We start from the raw sequence: 18,403 nt of genomic DNA, 5'->3' as shown, positions 1-18,403 counted from the left end.
GATCCGTGAGGTTTCACGTAACAAAATGCATGGGTGTTAGCAGCAGTATCTCTGTTTTTCCAAGTAAAAGCATTCTACACTTGATGGGAAAACATTGTCTTTATATGTAGGAACAGAGGTTTTCACTGGTCTAATTGCAATGGGTTTGACACTGAACTTGGCTGAATCTGTTGCTTCTTGCTGAAATGCACAGCAAGACCTTTCATAAATATGTCAGGACTCTCACATGACTGACTACTAGAAGTCTGGAGACTTGATGTAAGTGTGGGGGCAGTACCACAAACAGTGTTTTCAGAGGGTCTTTATAGGTAGTCTTTAATGTAAAGAAATTTAATTGTCACAGATGTGGAATGCCAATGTTATGAGTGAAGTTTTGGACAAACTGGAGAAACAGGGTAGAACACTCAGGTTCTGCTTGGGGCTGAGATATGTGTAGTAACTGCTTTCATTGTTTTGGTTTGGCTGTCTTGTTTTACCTTCTAGGGCTGCAGAAATAATAGCTGACATATCAGAGAATGTGACTGCCTTAAGAAGCATGCTGTTTGGTTCAGGTTGTCCTTCTGTACTGGAGAAGAGCTCTGGCAGAAGCCCAGCAAATCTTGAAGCAGAGTCAGCAAATGTTGAAGCACAGAAAGTTGAAATGCCTGAATTAGCTAAACAACTTGAAGGTGACTTCAGCATCTGCTCTGATGCTACCCTAGCTGGCTTCTGGGAGGAACATCTTAAAGAAGAAGAGGCAGAGAGAGGCAGCGCTGTAGAAGATGGGGTTGCAGCAGCCAGCTCTGAGGACAAAGTGTACAGAGAGGACTTCATGTCACTAGACGTTAGTGAGCAGGAACTTCAGGTCTTGGAATGTCAGGCTGCAGAAGAATTCGCCAAGGAAGCTGCAGCTGAGGTAATGGGACAAGCCTCCATTAATCATGGACACCCATGCAGGGGAAGTCATCTCGTCCTTAATTCCCCCAAGATTTTTATAAGTTCTATTCCTGAGAGACTGTTACAGGGCTGGGAGAAGGGCTCAGTCTGGAAAATATTTGTGGGGGCAGTCAAGCACTGAGCTGCTCTTCAGTCATGGGGCTTGGAAAGATTCTGAGTACAGAAGGTCTAGATAATCTAATTAGTTTTCCTCTTTCAGTTGCTAATATGCTATCATATAATTTCTGGCAGGATGGAGAGAAATTCTGCACTTGAGCATCTCTGACTTGGTCGTGAGTAAAAAGCAGATCTTTTTCTAAAGGATCTGTAAACAGCAGTCCTTGTTGTGGTTGCTGAATGTAGACTGGTGCCTCTTAAATCACATTCTGATTTTCTTACATTCCAAGTGTTTCACGCCTGGTGATACTACTGGTTTTGTCTCTTCTTCCAGGGCATTGTTACATTGTAATATTTTTTTGATTTTTTTTTTTTTTATGGGCATGCTTCAGAGCCTGATATTGTGCTTAGTTTGGTGAGAAGTAAAAGCATACAGAGAAGTCACGTACGGTATCCACAGAAGGTTGAAAGGTTGTGGGTAGAATAGAAATAACTTTGCTGATAAGAATAAAATAATTTATTTTTTCTTAGGAGGTGTGTTCCACAGACAATGAACAAAATATTTCCTGTGTCATTGAAAGTGATGAAGAACTGGAAATGGAGATGCTTAAGGTGAGTGCCTCAGGGGTTTGGTTTTAATTTTCCTGGTAATAATAATGCTCTTGGGTCACAGTGGAGTATAGTGTAGTTCAGGGAAGGGGATATAAAGCAAAACTGTTTTGCTTATAGGAGGGGGACAGAGGACAGATGAACATGTGGATACATGAAGAATTCAGTCTACTAGTGTTAGACTGCAATATCATCTATGTTCTGCTATATCTTGACTATACCAGCTTGGATCCACTCACTTGCTCTGCTTGTGTAGATTATCATTCATAAACTGGTCTGCTCCACTTGTCATGCATTCGAACCTTTGTCCAAGTGGTTGAGCTGACAGGGCAGTTTGTATGCTGCAGGTGCTGCTAACCTGGGCTGTAGGTCAAATTGGTTTGTAGCCATGTTTTGCAGGCTCCTTTATGTGATTTTAATAGTATAACTTTGATTTCCTGAAAAGAAGATACAGATATCGCATCTTATTTTTCTTTACCCTGGCTTTTCTCCTGATTTTCCAGAACAATATATGTGTTTGGAGTCAAGTGACTGAATGTTTGCACCAGAGCAATCTCATGTGTTTGTGTGCTTGTACACATGTGAAGTCAAATTTGTTTCTTAGAGCTTGCTAGGATGCAAGACTCAAAGGTCGGGGAGGGGAAAGATGATTTTGCTCCTGGGGAAGCACCAGGTCTCGTCTAGATGGTTCTTAATGCTGCATGTCAATCTTCTGTAAATGCTGTTTTTGTCAAAAACATGAACTTGAGTAGAAGATGTTTTGTTAGTGTTTGTTAGAGTACCATGAGTGTAACATGACATTGGGATGCCATCCTTTCTGCTTTTTTACTAGCCTCAATCAAATGTGTGCCTTCATCTACTTAAGTCAAAAACCCAACTGTTGATTTTCTCAAACAACAGATTTTAGTGTCTTCAAAACTTCAAAGACCTTTTTGCAGTGAAGAAACAAAAGCTGTGTTATCTGTATCCAGGAAATGGCTCTTCGAATTTGAATGCTACTGATAAAGTAGTTTGACCACTGTGCTTTTCTGTATGCCGTGTGTTGATAGATCTAAGTTATGTCATAAGCGGTTTGAAACTCATATGTCCCTATATCATATTACCTCAGACATGCATTGTTATCTGCCCTTTCATGCTCCAAAACAACTTTTCCTCCTGATTCTTAGTCTTTGGAAGATGTAGATGATGCTGAAGGAGCTTTAAGTGGAAGAGAGTCCAATAAAGCCAGGAGAAGTCCTGACACAGAATTGAACATTTCACCAGATGGTGATGGTGATGAAGATGAAGGTGTTGAGGAAGAAGAGGAGGAATGTTTGGGTATGTTTTAAATTATAATGCATTATAAATTATTAAATTAAATAAAAAATAATAAATAAATTTATTTTTATATTAAGATAAATTAAATTAAGAAATTAATTTTAAATAATAAAAATAAGTAAAATTTATTTAAATAAAAATAAATGAAATAAATTATTAATAAAATATTTTAAAATTATTATTTATTTATAATAAATAAATAATATGATTAAATAATATTTTTATAAATAATTTGTAAAATAAAATTTTATTAAAAATTTTAATTAATTAAATAAAAAATATTTTAATTAAATAAAAATAAATTAATTAAATTTAAATTAAATAAAAAATAAATCCACTGTCAAGCAGATGTGGAAGCATGTGGACATTTTTTGCTTGGTTTCTTAAAGCAAAAATTGGAGCTCATCTGGGTTTTGAAAGGTGTGCTTGTCTGTGTGTCAGGATGAAAATGTGAAGGTGTCCTCGGCAAAACATAGTTGAACCCTGCCATGATAGGTAGATGTTATGTATGCTTGATGGGAGTAAAACTGTTATGGGGACATGGACGCCATACAAAACTGAAGGGAATGATTCAGAACACAGCAGAGGGGAAGATGGTACCTTTCTACGTGCTTTATTTTTGTTGTACCTCTGTTGCTTTGTGGTAGAATTGGTAGAAAAATCTGGCTTGGAGTTATCTTGACCATGTGCTTTGGAGCTGGCCCTTTGGGGACAAAGGAAATGGGGAACAGAGGCTGAAATGTGAGGTGAAATAAAGCTTGGTTTTTGTTGGTTTGGACTGTTCCTGTGTGCAAGCTTCCTTCCTGGTTATGGAAGTTAGACCAGGCGAGGAGATCTGCTTCTAAGCAGATCATGGGCTGCTAGTTGCGGACAGATGCATTATTCTTTCTTGTTCGGTTCATCTCTCTAAACAGCAGCCAGATAAGCTATTACAGGGAATGTGAGCTTGCCCAATGGACAAAAACTAGGTGGAAATGTCATGCTTTCTACTGCTGAATGTTAACTAGAAATTTCAACAGATCTTGAATATGTTTCTTTAGTGCTCACAGCAGAACCAAGATCCCCTTGCACTTTTGGACCATGAATTTGTTAGCAGCTTGCAGTGTTGAGTGTTCCTCAGTGTAACTTCAGTAGGGTCTTTGTTGAAGGCATGCCTAGTAAAACATCTCAAGTATCTTGTCCAAATGTGTCTGAATAATGCAGCTACAGGTTACAATACTTATCGCTTTTATTATGTTAATAATGAAGCCATACGTATCTCCTCTTCATGCAGGGTCGCTGGGGAGCCCCTTTGCTTTCTTTAATCCTTTATTCTAGCCAGTAAATATCTTCAGAGTTTGATGTCTATTTTCACTGGATTTACTGAAGTCCTGGCACCCAGGCAGGCATCACTAATCATGAGCAGACTGTTGTTTGTCAAGACAGTGCTTCATCTTCTTAAAATTTCATTCCAAATGGAACTTTCTGTCTTCTCTTCCACTAAAGATCCATTGCTGCCACTACCTAGTGAAAGACACATCACCTGTCTGAAGACATATTTTGGGCATTCTTCTTTTAAGCCGTAAGTATATATGTACAAATGTATATATATATATATATGTATAAAATGTATACTCTAGGGTTCATTTTTCCCCCTCCTTCTTTCAACTGATTTTCTTATTACTTGAAAAACTGCTAACAAGCTAAGACCTGTACAAAATCTCTAGGACAAGAAAAGCTGCCTTTGCCACAACAATACGTCAAGATAAATCTTACGGAGTGTTAAGTACAATACTGTAATTTCATAGTAGACTGTGATTTTCTTGACTTTTGCTGATGGCACATCTCCTGTGAGTGAAGCTTTATTGAACCAGGTCTAGTTCAGTCTTTAAAGAGCAAGCCACAAACTGCACCGATGTTGTTGTCTATGTGATAAGCTTTCATAGTCTAGTTATCCTTTATGTGGTTCTAATTCAGGACAGACAGATTTCTAGCTGTCTTATATAGCATAATATGAGTGTACCATGTGCCTTGGTGCTTGAGCATTGCTGTTACAATGAAGCTCAATGGGAATGGGATGAAATCTTCCTGGATGACTGGTGGTGGAATGCATTCTGTGCAAGACACAGCCTAAGAGCAATGCTTGGGCAAGGGGAAACTGTTTTAGTCAGTATTTGGTAAACTTTTGGAAATGGGGGCAGGGGGACTTTTTAAATTGATTGCGCAGTTATGTACAATTGTTAGACCATGGAAGAGTTGGCAAAATTGAGGTTGGGTTGAATATAACTAGCACTGGAGGGACTGCCTGCAGCAGTTGGAGCGTTTGAGTGGTTGCAGCCTACAAAACCAACATGCTGTAAGGCAGCTGGAAGGGTTTCTTCAACCAGAAATTCAACTGAATATGCAGTTCAACAAAACTGCCATGTTAAGTTTGGTAGCAAAAATAAAATACTCCCTTTTGTTTAATTAAAAGGGTCCAATGGAAAGTGATCAATTCTATTCTAGAAGACAGAAGAGATAATCTCGTTGTCATGGCAACTGGTAAGTTAACTTCACATCCTAAGAAGCAGTGAAAAATCTTTCCTTTTTGGGGAGAGTAGAACTCTAACTTGGAGACTGTCCATGTGGCTCACATGAGCAGGGTGCCCTGATTGAGACACTAAGTCTGAGCTAGCATAGCTAGCTAGTTGTTTTTCTGTCCTAGCTGCTGTCACTGATGGTGTAGAGAAGGGTATCAGGTGGATGCTGACCTTACTTATGTTGCAAATTTATTCCTGTACTAGCAGAACAACTATCACTTCTTGAAAGGTGTCCCTGCCTTTCTCAATGGGGTTGGAACTAGATGATCTTTAAGCTTTCTTCCAACTCTAACCATTTTATGATTATTGTTTTAGGGCTCAACAGGGTGTTAAAATTGTCTCGTACAGCTGTATGCTGTAGCTGCATAGAAAGAATGATGTCTCATGTCTGCTTTTTCTTTAAGGCTATGGAAAAAGCTTGTGCTACCAGTTTCCTCCTGTTTACACTGGACTTATAGGAATTGTCATCTGTCCTCTTATCTCCTTGATGGAGGACCAGGTGCTGCAGTTGATGTAAGTAGTACTAAGAAGCTGCTCCTGAATTGCTATTGGAAATCAGTGGACTCTGCTTTGTGGTATTTCTTGGTGTTTAAGGTTACAGGTTTGTACAGCAAAGCTGTGTGTCAGCTGCAAAGCATGTGTTTCTCAAGAAACACGTACGAACTGTGTAAGCAGTCTAGGATCACTGGATTTGCCAGTAATGTGAATGGTAGGGTGGATTTGCAAAGGATCTGTGCTGGTGGGCTGTTCCTGAATGTGGATCCTTCTCACATACTTCTGGATGCATAGGCCCCTTTTTGTGAAGACTGAACTCATGAGGGAGCTTCACAGGCTATTTCAGCCTCTGAGAGTTACGTCAAAATTTGGTAGGGCTTCCTTGTGTTGGAGAAGTAACATCTAAGCAACATATAGCTGGAAGCTGTAGGCCATTCAGTTCAATGTTATAACACAGGCTTTGAAGATGACTGGTGTAGTAGGTCTTCTAACACCTGGCATCTTCGCTTCTTTTAAGGTCTGATGGGGGGAACTAGTGGGTGACCCTGAATTGCTCTTACATGAGCAGTTATAGGTGGTGTATTAAAATCAAATAGGTTTCTCTTGACCTGATAATGCTTTCTTTACATGTACTTGCTTTCTGTTATAACAGCTATTCACTTCTGACACTTTTTTCATTTAAGCTGTGGTAATCGTGCTGAATTGTCTAGTTCATTCCTGCCTTGTCTGACTTGGAAAGAGCAGGTCTTTTGTGAAAGAGAGGATATGAAGATTATTTTCAAGTAAGGAACATCAATGATGTGTGGTATTTTCTGCTGCACATCATGACTACGTGTGGATGAATAGCTGGGCAGCCTAAGCTGGCTGTGTAGCCAGCTTCTAGACTGAGTATTAATCAGCAGGGTGTCTATATGTATTCAGCTGCTTCTTTGGCTTTTATACTTTTTTCCTCAGTAGAAAGGGTTTATCCACTACCTTCTCAGCAGGTCATTCATTCTGGAAGCTAAGGAAATTGAATTTCCACAACCTAATGCAGTTCAGTAATTTGTCTGACAGTCTGGGTGCAGTTCTGCCAGGGACTGAAACAGGAATGAGAGGGGAGAAGCTATCAAAACAAAGGGCTAGAATAAAAATGCTGTAAATCATTAAGTTAAGAAGACAGGCATTGCAGGGTCCTGAAAGAGGTCAAGTATGAAGTGGCTAAGCTGGTAAATGTAATTACTGAATCTGTCATTAAAAAGCAGCCTCCAGACTGAAAATGAGCAAGTGCAGCACCAGTAGCTCACAAAAGAGTGGAAGACAAGGCAAAAAAATTGCCAACTAGTAAGGCAATGTAGTGAGCTGGGTAAGGTAATAAATGAGGAAAATGTGTTTACTGTATTTTCTTCTTTTGGCCGTTTATTAGTAAACTTGTGCAAGAGCAGTGGTCTTTATTTCTCTGATTCCTTATTGCACTAATGAAGTGTGTATGGCGTCGGGGACAGCTGGAGGGGAAGCAGAAGAGCATTTGGATGACAGGAATAGCCAGTGATGAATCCAGCTTTTTCAACAGGTTTTTCCCGCAAAGATCTGTTGAAGAAAGTAGTTTCTGGCCTCACAGCTTGGACTCCTTTTATGATGTGCTGGCATAGGCTGAATGCTAAGGCAGAAAGTGTTGGGAATAAATCTGTTAGTGACTGTGCATCTTTATTTCTGCAGCATGTCAGGTGTTCCAGCTTGCTTACTTGGTTCAGCTCAGTTGACAAACATCAAAGAATGCATCAAAGGGTAAGTCTGAGCTAAGCTTTCTAGAACTGCAGGTTCTGATGTAGGTATGTTTGAGAGGTAGGATGTCTCCCTAATCCATCATCACTGAAACTCTTTCTTCCGGCTCAGACCTACTATGTGGCAGTCAGTGATACTGCTTCCATCTACCCAGCCGTAGTGTGTGGGAGTCTATAGCCCATGACTAGGGAGATGGGGCTTGTTGACTCAGCTTTATATTAGGATTTCTACACAATTTCACACATACAAGGTTTAGACCTGTATTTGTCACCAAATCATCACAACAGTCCCTCCTTGTAAATCACTGCTGTTTTTCCTGTAATACTGTTACTGCCTTGCCTTCCTATTATTCTGGAATGCTTTCTATGATCTTCACTTCCTTGATCTTGTTCCTGAAGTCTGTACTTGTGTTCATTTACATCTTCTAGACAATCATGATTCTGGGTTTTTTTGAGTTGTCTGGGGGTTTTCCTCCTGTGACAGTGTATTTTCTTGATGTTTCAGGGGGCAGTACAGAGTCATATATATGACTCCAGAGTTTTGTTCAGGGAACTTGGACTTACTTCAGGAGCTTCATCAAACTATTGGTAAGCTGGGGATAAGGGTTGGTCAAACTATTGGTAAGTTGTGGTTGAGTTGGCAGGCAGCTTAAATGCCTAAATATTTTTAATCTTTTTTTAATACTTGAACACTTTTCACCAATTTCTTACTGCTAGTGGGTTCAGAGGTTACTGTAGTAGCTACCGGTAAATGGTGTCAGAAGATCCTGTTACTGATGGAAAAACAAACAAATCACATAAGTGGTGTCTTTAGTATGGTCTGGGCATGGGAATGTTCAGCTGCTGGGGGCAGAGGCGCTAAAACACTGATCTTGCAGTCACAGGAAGTGAAATGTGTATAAGTAAATATTTAGCCTTTTAAGTGTCCTAATGTCTAGTCTTTCTCAGACTGTAACAGTAAAACTTTGTTGTGAAATACCACAGAGGTGATGAGGTCCTGGCACAGGGTGCCCAGAGAAGCTGTGGCTGCCTCATCCCTGGCAGTGTTCAAGGCCAGGTTGGATGGGGCTTGGAGCAACCTTATCTAGTGGAAGGTGACCCTGCCTGTGGCAGAGGCTTGAAACTGGATGAGCTTTAAGGTCCCTTCCAATTCAAACCTTTCTATGACTTATCAATCCTAAAAAGTCTCTTCTTCAAAGATGATGCAGCTGATGGATCTCTGTTGGGTAAACTCAAGGAATGTAGACACCAAGAATTTTTTAGTAAGGAACTAAGTTTCTAGTGCTGTAGGCAGGAAGGGCGATCTAGGGAGAAGATGAGACATCTGAATTTCCATTGTCCCAACAAACTGTATGCTTGCCCCCTCTGGCACTAGGGCACTTTGAACATGCAGATTAGCATGGAATATCTGTACTCTAATAGAGGGTTTTCTCTGATTCAGACTATGTAAGGTTATTTTCCAGGGACATCTTTAACCCCTCTCTCCTCAAATTTTTCTGGACTTCCTCTTTTCTTCAGTGCAGCCCTGAGACTCTGAGGCTTTGTTTTACAATTGAGAAAATAAAGCTAATGACGTGTAATTGTATTTGTGACTATTATTGAAGTCTGGCAGTTGGGGTAGGAAAAGGTGTTATTTGAGGTAGCTCAATTTTTTGACCCATTGTGAAGGATGTTGGAAGTCTGAAGTTTGGAGAAGGAAGCAGAGATGGTTTGGGGGGATTCTGTAAAAGCTTTTTAGCTCTTTTTGTGGAAGAGGCCATTATAGAAATGTACCTATGGGGTTGGTACAGCAGAAAGCATTATAGAAACAAATACTAAGCAGACAGCTGATGCCTTCTCAGGAAAGCTTGAGATTGAGCAGAATAGGATGTTTGTATTTAGTCAATTCCCATGTTAGTTTGTCATGTTAATGTGTCTATGCTCTGGTTTTGTTCCCATCAGGTATTACCCTTATAGCTGTTGATGAAGCTCATTGCATTTCTGAGTGGGGCCATGACTTCAGAAATTCCTTTAGAACTTTAGGCTCATTAAAGAAGGCTCTGCCATCGGTGAGTTTTTTATATATTTGATTTCTAACGTAAGAGAAGGATACTATCTCATTTTGTATGGTAGTTTGAAATAACAGTCTTGATGTTGCTCTTGGGGTTTACTTACCATGCTGGTTTGGAGTGTATATGGTCCCTATCAGTGACTGAGCTGTGTGGTTTTTGGGGTTTTTTTGGTCTTTTTTTTTTTCCCCAAATGCTTAAATGTAGGATATTCTGAACCTGGACTGCCAGAAACTTCTGATAATTAAATTACTTTGGATCCCTGTGTTGTCTAAGATGATGTCCCTAAGCTTCTGGTTTAATACTGAGGGATGTTTTCTAAACTGGCTGGCTCAGTGGCTTATAAGAACATGCAACTGTGGTTTCTAGACATTCTCCAAGAATTTATAGTAAAACCTCAAAAACTTAGACCTGAATGTTGCACTCTCTTCTTGTAAGTGTTGTCCTGTGTTCCCTAAACTTAGCTAGCCATCTCAGAAAATGACTGTAGACTACTTGAAGATGGAACTAAAGAAAATACACATTCACAGTAAAACTGTGTTTCAAGTGTTCTTTCTGTCCTGTCTGCTCTCCTGAACAGTGTCAATCAAAGGTCTAGGAAGCTAAATAATAACTATATTTTTCAAGTAGCTGAGCTGGTCCAGTGATCATCAGCAGATAAAGGTGCCTGTTTACATCTTATTTCAGTTTTGACTCATGATTTTCCTTATTTAAAACATCTGAGAGGTCTTAGACTTTTACTTTTCACTGTAGGTTCCTATTGTTGCTTTAACTGCAACCGCAAGTCCGTCGATTAGGGAGGACATAGTGAATTGTCTGAAACTGAAGAATCCCCAGGTCACATGTACCAGTTTTGACAGACCTAATCTGTACTTGGAAGTTGGACAACAAAGTGGAAATATTCTCAGGGATTTGAAGCAGTTCCTTATTAGGAAAGGAAGGTAAGGATTTAAGCCTGTGTTCAGATATAATTGAGTATTTTGTAGTTAAGGTAGTGTGTACTAAGAATTGGTAGCAGTCTTAATCTGATTTGGTAAGGAAGAGCCTGGGCTTCCTCCTTAGCTTGGCTCTGATATCATGCTAGTCACTTGTGCCCACCCTCCACTCCCAAGTTAAGAAAGGCTTTTAAGGCAAGGAGTGATGGACCCCTGCTGTCTGCATATTGCTTACTTGAGGATCTTTGGTATTATTTGATCCTCAGAGCACCTGCTGTAGCAATTAGAATGAGTATGATTGATTGGCTGGTGGGTAACTCTCCGTAGAGTGTTGCACACAAGGTGCATGAGTCCGCTACAAATCCATGGTAAGGTTTTGATTGATTTTTTTTTTTTTAATTTATTTCTTTTTTTTATTCCACACCCGCCCCCACCTAATTGCAGTTCTTCTCTGTTAGCAGACCCAGTGGTGTACCCATTCTGGTCCTGTTCTGCTTCTTGCTAGCTACAGTGTGTGCCTTTACAGCAATATACATGAATTTTTATTGGTCATTTGTACCTAGTTACATAAATGCAGTCCTTTCAAAAGTGACAGCTGTAAAAACTTTAGAAGGAAACTGGGAGGTCTTATCCTGCTCCTTCTAGAGACCAAAATCTTGTGTACTTTGCAAGGTAAACTTAACAGTACCAATGGTGCCCACAAGAAATGTGGAAAGGGACTTTTTATGGGAGCCTGTAGTGACAGAGCAAGGGGGAAGGGCTTTAAACTGACAGAGGGAAGATTGAGATGAGATCTTAGGAGGAAGTTGCTGCCTGTGAGGGTAGTGAGGCCCTGGCACAGGTTGCCCAGAGAAGCTGTGGCTGCTGCATCCCTGGCAGTGTTCAAGGCCAGGTTGGACAGGGCTTGGAGCAACCTGGTGTAGTGGAAGGTGTCCCTGCCTGTGGCAGGGGCTTGGAACTGGATGAGCTTTAAGATCCCTTCCAACCCAAACTATTCTATGATGCTAAGTAATTTCCAAGTCCTTTTTTCCAAAGGGCAGACAATTTGTGTATGCGTGGACCATTTAAAAATATGTTTACATTTCTGTATTTCCGAGAAAGTGAACTGCTATGTTGCCTTTTCAACTAGGTCCAGTCAGACATTTAGTGGAAGGGTGGCTTCTTCTGTTCTGTGTCTTTACATGTTGCTATTACTTACAGCAGTTCTGCATATGAGTTTGAAGGGCCCACTATCATCTATTGCCCTTCCAGAAAGGCCACTGAACAGGTTGTGTCTGAATTGATGAAACTCAGTGTGGCCTGTCGTGCATACCATGCTGGTATGGGAATCAAGCAAAGGAGAGAGACCCATCACCAGTTCATGAGGGATGAAATTCAGGTATGTAGGAAACTAAATCCACTTGGTCCTATTTATAACTGTAGTTTCTGGTAGAGGAAAGAATTTGGGAATGTCAGCATGTTTGCCATTTGTCTCCAATTCTGGGCAAAGAAATTGCTGGTCTAAGCTGACAGTAATAGGATTCCTGGCTGATGTTTCAAATTCCTTCAGTAAGTCTCTTAAAGATGTGTGGCATCTGAGGAAAATAGTGGTAGCGGGAACAATATCATCAGTTCTGTGAACTGCTTTCCTCCAAAGCAGGCACAGTTACGCTTGTGTTGCCCTTCATGATAGGTTTTTATGCTTGTTGTTTGAGAATAACTGCTTGAAACCACTCTAGCATTTGCCTCTACACATGATCACTGTCATGTTTATATTCCTATGCTCATACTCTGACCAGAATCAGACTTAATGGTGGAAGTTAAGTGTGAGTTGGAAGCCATTGTAATTTAGGCTTAAGTTTGAGTCCATGGCAAAAAGTTGTCACCAAGTGTATGAGCATTAACCCAGGCTTATTCCTGATGCTCATTTCAAAACTTTCAGTGTGTGATTCCCGTTTTGTAGTGTGTTGTAGCTACAGTGGCGTTTGGAATGGGCATCAATAAAGCAGATATCCGGATGGTTATTCATTATGGTGCCCCTAAGGAAATGGAATCCTATTACCAAGAAATTGGGAGAGCTGGTCGTGATGGGCTTCCTGCTGCTTGTCATGTCTTGTGGACTGCATCGGACTTGGCTTTCAACAGGTAAATGACTGAAAACAGCTGCTTTGACACAGATAGGCAAAACATAGAGGAGCAGGGTGGGTTTTGTTGAAGATGTGATGTATTTTTCAGAATGGTTCCAAGTCCTTTCCTGCATACACACATGCTTCCAGAAGGTAGTCCACAAGTGCAGTAATGTTAGTTTGTCCTTGTTCCAGTTCTGCTTTCTTGAAGATGCTTTGCAAGGCAGACAGTGACAAAACCTGGTCACTTGTCCTGTAAATTATCTGGCCTGGTTTTAGACCCATCATCACCCCTAAGAGTGCCAATGCTGTAGAATTAAGCATGTCTAAATAGGGAAATATGTATTCTCTTTTTTATTCTGGGTGGAGTAGTCCTGGTTGTAGGAATCTCCTGTTAATTTTGTCCATGGTTGTTACAGGACCACAGAAGTGTGTACTCAGTCATTTGAGCTTGTCAGCATGCTGCCAGCATCTGTGAAATCTATACTTTTTTTTTTCTGGGCAGGCAGAAACTTGCTTTGCTCAGCTTTTGAGCTGAAATGGTGAAGCTGTGTTAATGTGCTGCCTGACACCTCTAGTTTTGGTTTGGTTTTGTTACCATGTGGCACAGTGAGTGTGGTGCAGGTAATAGTTCAGGTTCGGTTCATGCAGCAACTTGGAGCATGGGCAGAGGGGAGTGTTCCATATGCCTTTCCAGTACTCCCAGTGTATTTTCTCAGTTGATTGCTTCTAGTGATTACTATAAAGGATATAAAATCAGCTAACCTTTTGAGTTTCTTGAAAGAAGACTATCCTGAGATACTTTGTAATGTGGCAGTAGCATTGGTGAGAACATGCCAGAGTCTGGAAAACTAGAGACAGAGAAACTGCCTTCTCACAATGCTCTCTGCCCTTTGCTCCCTCCTCTGCTTTTTTGGCATAGATTTCTGAAACTTAATAGCCTGTGGAGTTGGAAGAACCCTCTCCTCTTTTGAATAATGGTCATACTTAGAGGAATATGAATAAGGCACTCTTCTGAGCATTCTCTGAGCTGTAAGAATCAAGATTGTGGAGAAACAGGCAGGCAGTTTGGGTCTGGTTTTGACAGGATTTTCTAGCTGTTTCTGGTGAATTTGACTGAGGCAGAGGTCTGGCATGTTTCATTTTTAGTGTGGGACGGGGGAATAGTGGTCATGTTTAAGGCTGCTCTATTTCCTTTGACTGACAGACATCTTTTGAGCGAGATACGCAATGAAGATTTTCGCTTGTACAAACTGAAGATGTTGGGAAAAATAGGGAAGTATCTTGTGTCAAATAGCTGCAGGAGGAAGTAAGTACTAGAATCTACTTCATGCTTTGTCACTTGAGTCAGTTTTAACTGGAGGTTGCAACCATGAGGCATCTTATATTGACCATGTGCTCTGCAAGCATGTTTTATATGAAGTGGCAGTATCAAAAAATACAGCCTTCAGCATATTTATACCTATGCATCAAGTGTTTCCTTATTTACTGTTCAAAAAAATCCAACTCAAAGAAAGAGGAATCAAGGCCAAATAATTGGCTCCCCAGTGGATTAATTAATGATGCTGGTTTCAACTCTGTTTTCTGCAGTAAATTTAATGTGTAAATTCTTGGTCTTTTATTTAATTCCTTACATTCCCTTGGGTAGAATTATTCTGTCTCATTTTGAAGACAAACAACTCCGAAAGGTTTCTTCTGGCATCATGGGCACAGAAGATTGCTGTGATAACTGCAGGTCCAGGTAAGCTTTCTTCCCTAAAGACTGATATAAGACTTCACAGTCTCTCAGGCTGACTTATGAGGCAAATAATCTGGAAGAGTTGACTTTTTGTGCACCTGATCTTGCAGATGTTCAGCCTGAAGTTTCTCTCTGAAAAACTGTCTTTAACCTTCTCCTAAATGGTTGAGCAAGCCATGAGGCAGCTTGAAACTAGACTGTGGGAAAGCCTATTAACAAAGGATGGTGACAGTTCTTAAAAGAGTTTAGAGTAACACTCTTAAGCTGTGAGATACACTCCTGTTCATCAGTTTAAGACCTGCTAGGTAATTAATCCCTAAAAAACCCCACCCATAAGTGGAGTGTGATAGCACATGTCTAAATTAAAGGGAGTTGTTCTCCTCTTCTGCGTGTGCTGACATGTGTTCTTTCTAGCACTGCTAATAATCTCATAGATGTGCAGAAGGGAAGCCCAGGGGTCAGCGATCACACAGATATGAGCAGAATCACTTTTGGTTTCTCCTGTGTGAATGTACATGCTTTTCCTGAAGTTTATAATAAAAGATTCCTTGTTCTTGCTAGTAGCCTGATGCTTTTTGATCTGAGACAAGATGTTAGGCTGTTTCACCTTCTGGAAAAATTTTATCAATTCAGTTACATGTCCTGTATGCTCAAGGATCAAAAATCTTTGCCTGGCCTCTACTAAAACTTATGCAGAAGAGAACCTGAGAGATCATAATTTCAGTCCTTGCAGTCATGCTGCTGTGCCAGTGAAAGAGCTGCATAGTAAATTTGTGTTGTGGAACTGAAATCAGATGCTGTAGGTCACTGTACTTTTTCTCCTCCTGAGAAATGATTTGTGCTAATAACTCTTCAATGATTTCTTTGGGTCAATAAAGGTATTAATAAACCCTTGAACTGCATTAATGGCATTGCTCTTGCCTTCTGTTTTTATCCCCTTTGTTACCTAAAAAAGCAGCCAAAAAAAGTCTTTGCTGTTGGGTGCAATTAAAGAAATGTCTTCGGTGTCTAAAATGGTCCATATATTAAAATACTAAATTCAGGAGATTGCCGAGACAAGGTTTTTCTGTCACAGCAAGTACCATGAAGAATTGCTTATTGTATTGTTGGGCAGCTGTGTTAGCCACAAGTGATTTTGACTTTTTCCGTCTCATGTTTTCAGTCCTAGTTCTTACACTTAAATGTGTTCAATTTTTTATATTCATGTAATTGAAGTGTGTGTTTTATTTAGTTATCACTTGATATTTCAAACCAAGAGAGTGGACTTGATTTGTATGTGTGTTCAACTTGGTTTTCTTTGTGCATTTCAGGGCGTCATGTTTTGCAGTCCCCAGTGATTTTGAAGGTGGTTTACAGGACTTTGGGAAGCAAGCATATCAGCTGCTGTCTGCAGTGAGCACCCTGGAGGAGAAGTTTGGAACTAAAGTTCCCATTCTGTTTCTTCGAGGGTCTGTAAGTGATAGTAAAAACCTTTTGTATGCGTTCTGAGAGTGGAGGAACTGATAAGTGCCCCTTTTTATTGATACATCAAACAGTACTTTGTACATGCATCTAAAAGTGCATATGCACACATTTATTTAGTAACTCTTTCTCACAGAGCTGGGTATCTGTAGAGAGAAGTTCAGCAGCACTCCCCATGCAGTAAACTAGCTTTTTGTCTTTAGGGCAACAGCCATAAAAGTAGTGAACCTCTTAAACATGTTGTATTTAATTTTGTGCACGTACAGCAAAGGAACAGTTTCTACCTTCAAACTCTTGCCCTCTTTGGTTTTTTTAGCAATGAAATGGAAATGTTCAGCACTTTATGGCCTAAGAGTTCAGGTTAGAAATAGTACCTGCTATTTTCTTGTGTGGAGCTGTCCTGTATCTGGTGGGTTGTTTTGTGTTGATAATTGACAGCTATCTGTTAAACACATGAATGCCAGCCCAAGTATTGGCAGGGGTTCTAAACCTCTTCCTTCAAGGCTTGAGGTTTTGTTTGCTTTGTAGCAAGTTTGATGTTATCCTGGAAGTAGCTAAGTGGTTTTTTGGTGGTTTTTTTTTTTTTTTTTTTTTTTTGTGTGTGTTTTTTTTTTTTTTTTTTTTTTTTGTTTTTTTGTTTTTTTGTTTTTGGTTTTTTTTTTTTTTGTTTTGTTTTGTTTTTTGTTTTTTTTTTTTTTTCTTTTTTTTATGAAGATGCATGATCTCCATTATACTGAAAAGAATAGCTTTTTCAGCATGAAAAATAAACTCATCTTTGCTTGGTAATTAGTTGGTTTATGTTTGAATAAAGCGAATGATGCCTTGCCCTCTAGCTTTGTACTACTGGCTGACTTGAAGTAGTAAGATGGGAAGCAGGATACTGGAATGAATATAAATAATTTCTACATACCTTTTTTTCTAGTGCTTCATAAATAGTAAGCAAGAAACTCACCAGAAAGAAAATACAAGAGTAAGAACAGAATCACTTTTTAAGTTTATGACCCAGGGGAAAAAAATCACCTGTAGTACTTGATAAAACTGGGTAAATCATGTCCGTCTTCATTGCTTTGAGTAAGAAAGGGGAGTTGCTAATTGTCACACAAATGTGTCTAGGGGAAAAAATGTTCTTATAGATCTTAATGTAGTCATGATTGTAAATTTATTTGACAGTACAGGAAGAAGTGAAGCTGATGCCAAATTTGCACTGTAAATAGAGAATAACCTTTTGCTGTCTACAAGAATACCCTTTTCTATGTTAATGCAATTTAAAAAACCTAGTTTCCTTACTTTGTTGCATCAAATATATACTTTAGACCAAGAGTATGAAATATCAGCATAAGTTTGTGCTACATCTGTCTGAGGCTGACTGGTATGTTGTTTTAAGAGTTTGTGTATAATATATGGATAATTCATGTTGCTCCTCAGTTAGGAGTGTGTTTTTTAAAGGTTCAGGTGACCTCCAACAGTCTATGGGCGGACCACAAGGGAGACCATGTTTCATTTAAGATATGAATGCTGAGTCTTCTGTGAAAGCAAAGAAGGTCCTCTGGGAAACTGAGTTAAAGCTTCATTGACAGAAATATTACACTAACCCTGCTAAACAAAGAAGAATATACAACTCTGAAGACCTTCTTTTATCAGTAAACATGGGAATTTGTACTTATTTCAACAGTTACTAGTAGATTCAGTGACTGGTTGTGAGCGGCTTATGGTAGTGTCTCTAGCATTTAATCATTTGTACAAAGCTGCATTTGCCATTTGGCTTCTTTTGGTCAGTCCTAAGCAAGTTCTAAGTGATGATCCAGCTGATGTTGTCTACCTGGACTTGTGCAAAGCGTTTGATGCTGTACTGCATGACATCCTTGTCTCCAAACTAGAGAGACATCAATTTGATGGATGGATGGACACCCCCTGGATAAGGAATTAGCTGGGTGGCCACATGCAGATTGTTGTGGTCAACAGCTCAGTGTCCAAATGGATATGGGTAACAAGTATTGTCTCTCAGGGGTTGGTGTTGGGACCAATCCTGTTCAACATCTTTGGCATCATAGACAGTGGGATCGAGTGCCCTTAGCATGTTTGCTGATGAGACTGAGCTGTGTGGTTTGGTTGATAACACTGGAGGGAAGGGGTGGGGTCTAGAGGGACCTTAACATGCTTGAGATGTGGCCAATGCCAGTCTCATGAAGTTCAGCCAAGCCAAGTGCAAGGTCCTGCATTTGGGTCACGGAAATCCCAGGCACAGCTGCAGGCTGGGCATAGACGTGGTTCGGAGCAGCCCTGCAAAGAAGGACTTAGGGATGTTGGTCGATAAGAAACTCAACGTGAGCCAGCTTCAGTGT

General features: G+C 40.0%; 1 protein-coding gene across 30 annotated transcripts in view; it reads left to right on the top strand.

Annotated features, from left to right (window-relative positions):
- WRN (WRN RecQ like helicase) overlaps positions 1-18,403 on the top strand; it is a 50,261-nt gene that overhangs the window by 15,326 nt on the left and 16,532 nt on the right. For 26 of the 30 annotated variants that reach the window (XR_013956884.1, XR_013956885.1, XR_013956886.1 and 23 more), the window contains 15 exons: positions 484-895; positions 1,564-1,644; positions 2,808-2,958; positions 4,444-4,519; positions 5,411-5,478; positions 5,921-6,029; positions 7,710-7,778; positions 8,280-8,362; positions 9,716-9,822; positions 10,576-10,763; positions 11,958-12,135; positions 12,700-12,881; positions 14,070-14,171; positions 14,511-14,603; positions 15,911-16,052. Coding sequence is in view for 27 of the 30 variants with exons in the window: in XM_080618184.1 (XP_080474310.1) it covers positions 484-895; positions 1,564-1,644; positions 2,808-2,958; positions 4,444-4,519; positions 5,411-5,478; positions 5,921-6,029; positions 7,710-7,778; positions 8,280-8,362; positions 9,716-9,822; positions 10,576-10,763; positions 11,958-12,135; positions 12,700-12,881; positions 14,070-14,171; positions 14,511-14,603; positions 15,911-16,052 (2,041 nt within the window). In the remaining 3 variants the exon portion in view is untranslated. The remainder of the gene's footprint in view (positions 1-483; positions 896-1,563; positions 1,645-2,807; positions 2,959-4,443; positions 4,520-5,410; positions 5,479-5,920; positions 6,030-7,709; positions 7,779-8,279; positions 8,363-9,715; positions 9,823-10,575; positions 10,764-11,957; positions 12,136-12,699; positions 12,882-14,069; positions 14,172-14,510; positions 14,604-15,910; positions 16,053-18,403) is intronic. The other 4 variants (XM_080618180.1, XM_080618163.1, XM_080618170.1 and 1 more) reach the window with 4 other exon arrangements.

This window comes from Psittacula echo (genome assembly GCF_963264785.1).
Source record: "Psittacula echo genome assembly, chromosome: 1".
NCBI classification, from domain to species: domain Eukaryota; kingdom Metazoa; phylum Chordata; class Aves; order Psittaciformes; family Psittacidae; genus Psittacula; species Psittacula echo.
Note: the sequence above shows the minus strand (reverse complement) of the source record. Positions and strands in the feature narration are given on the sequence as shown.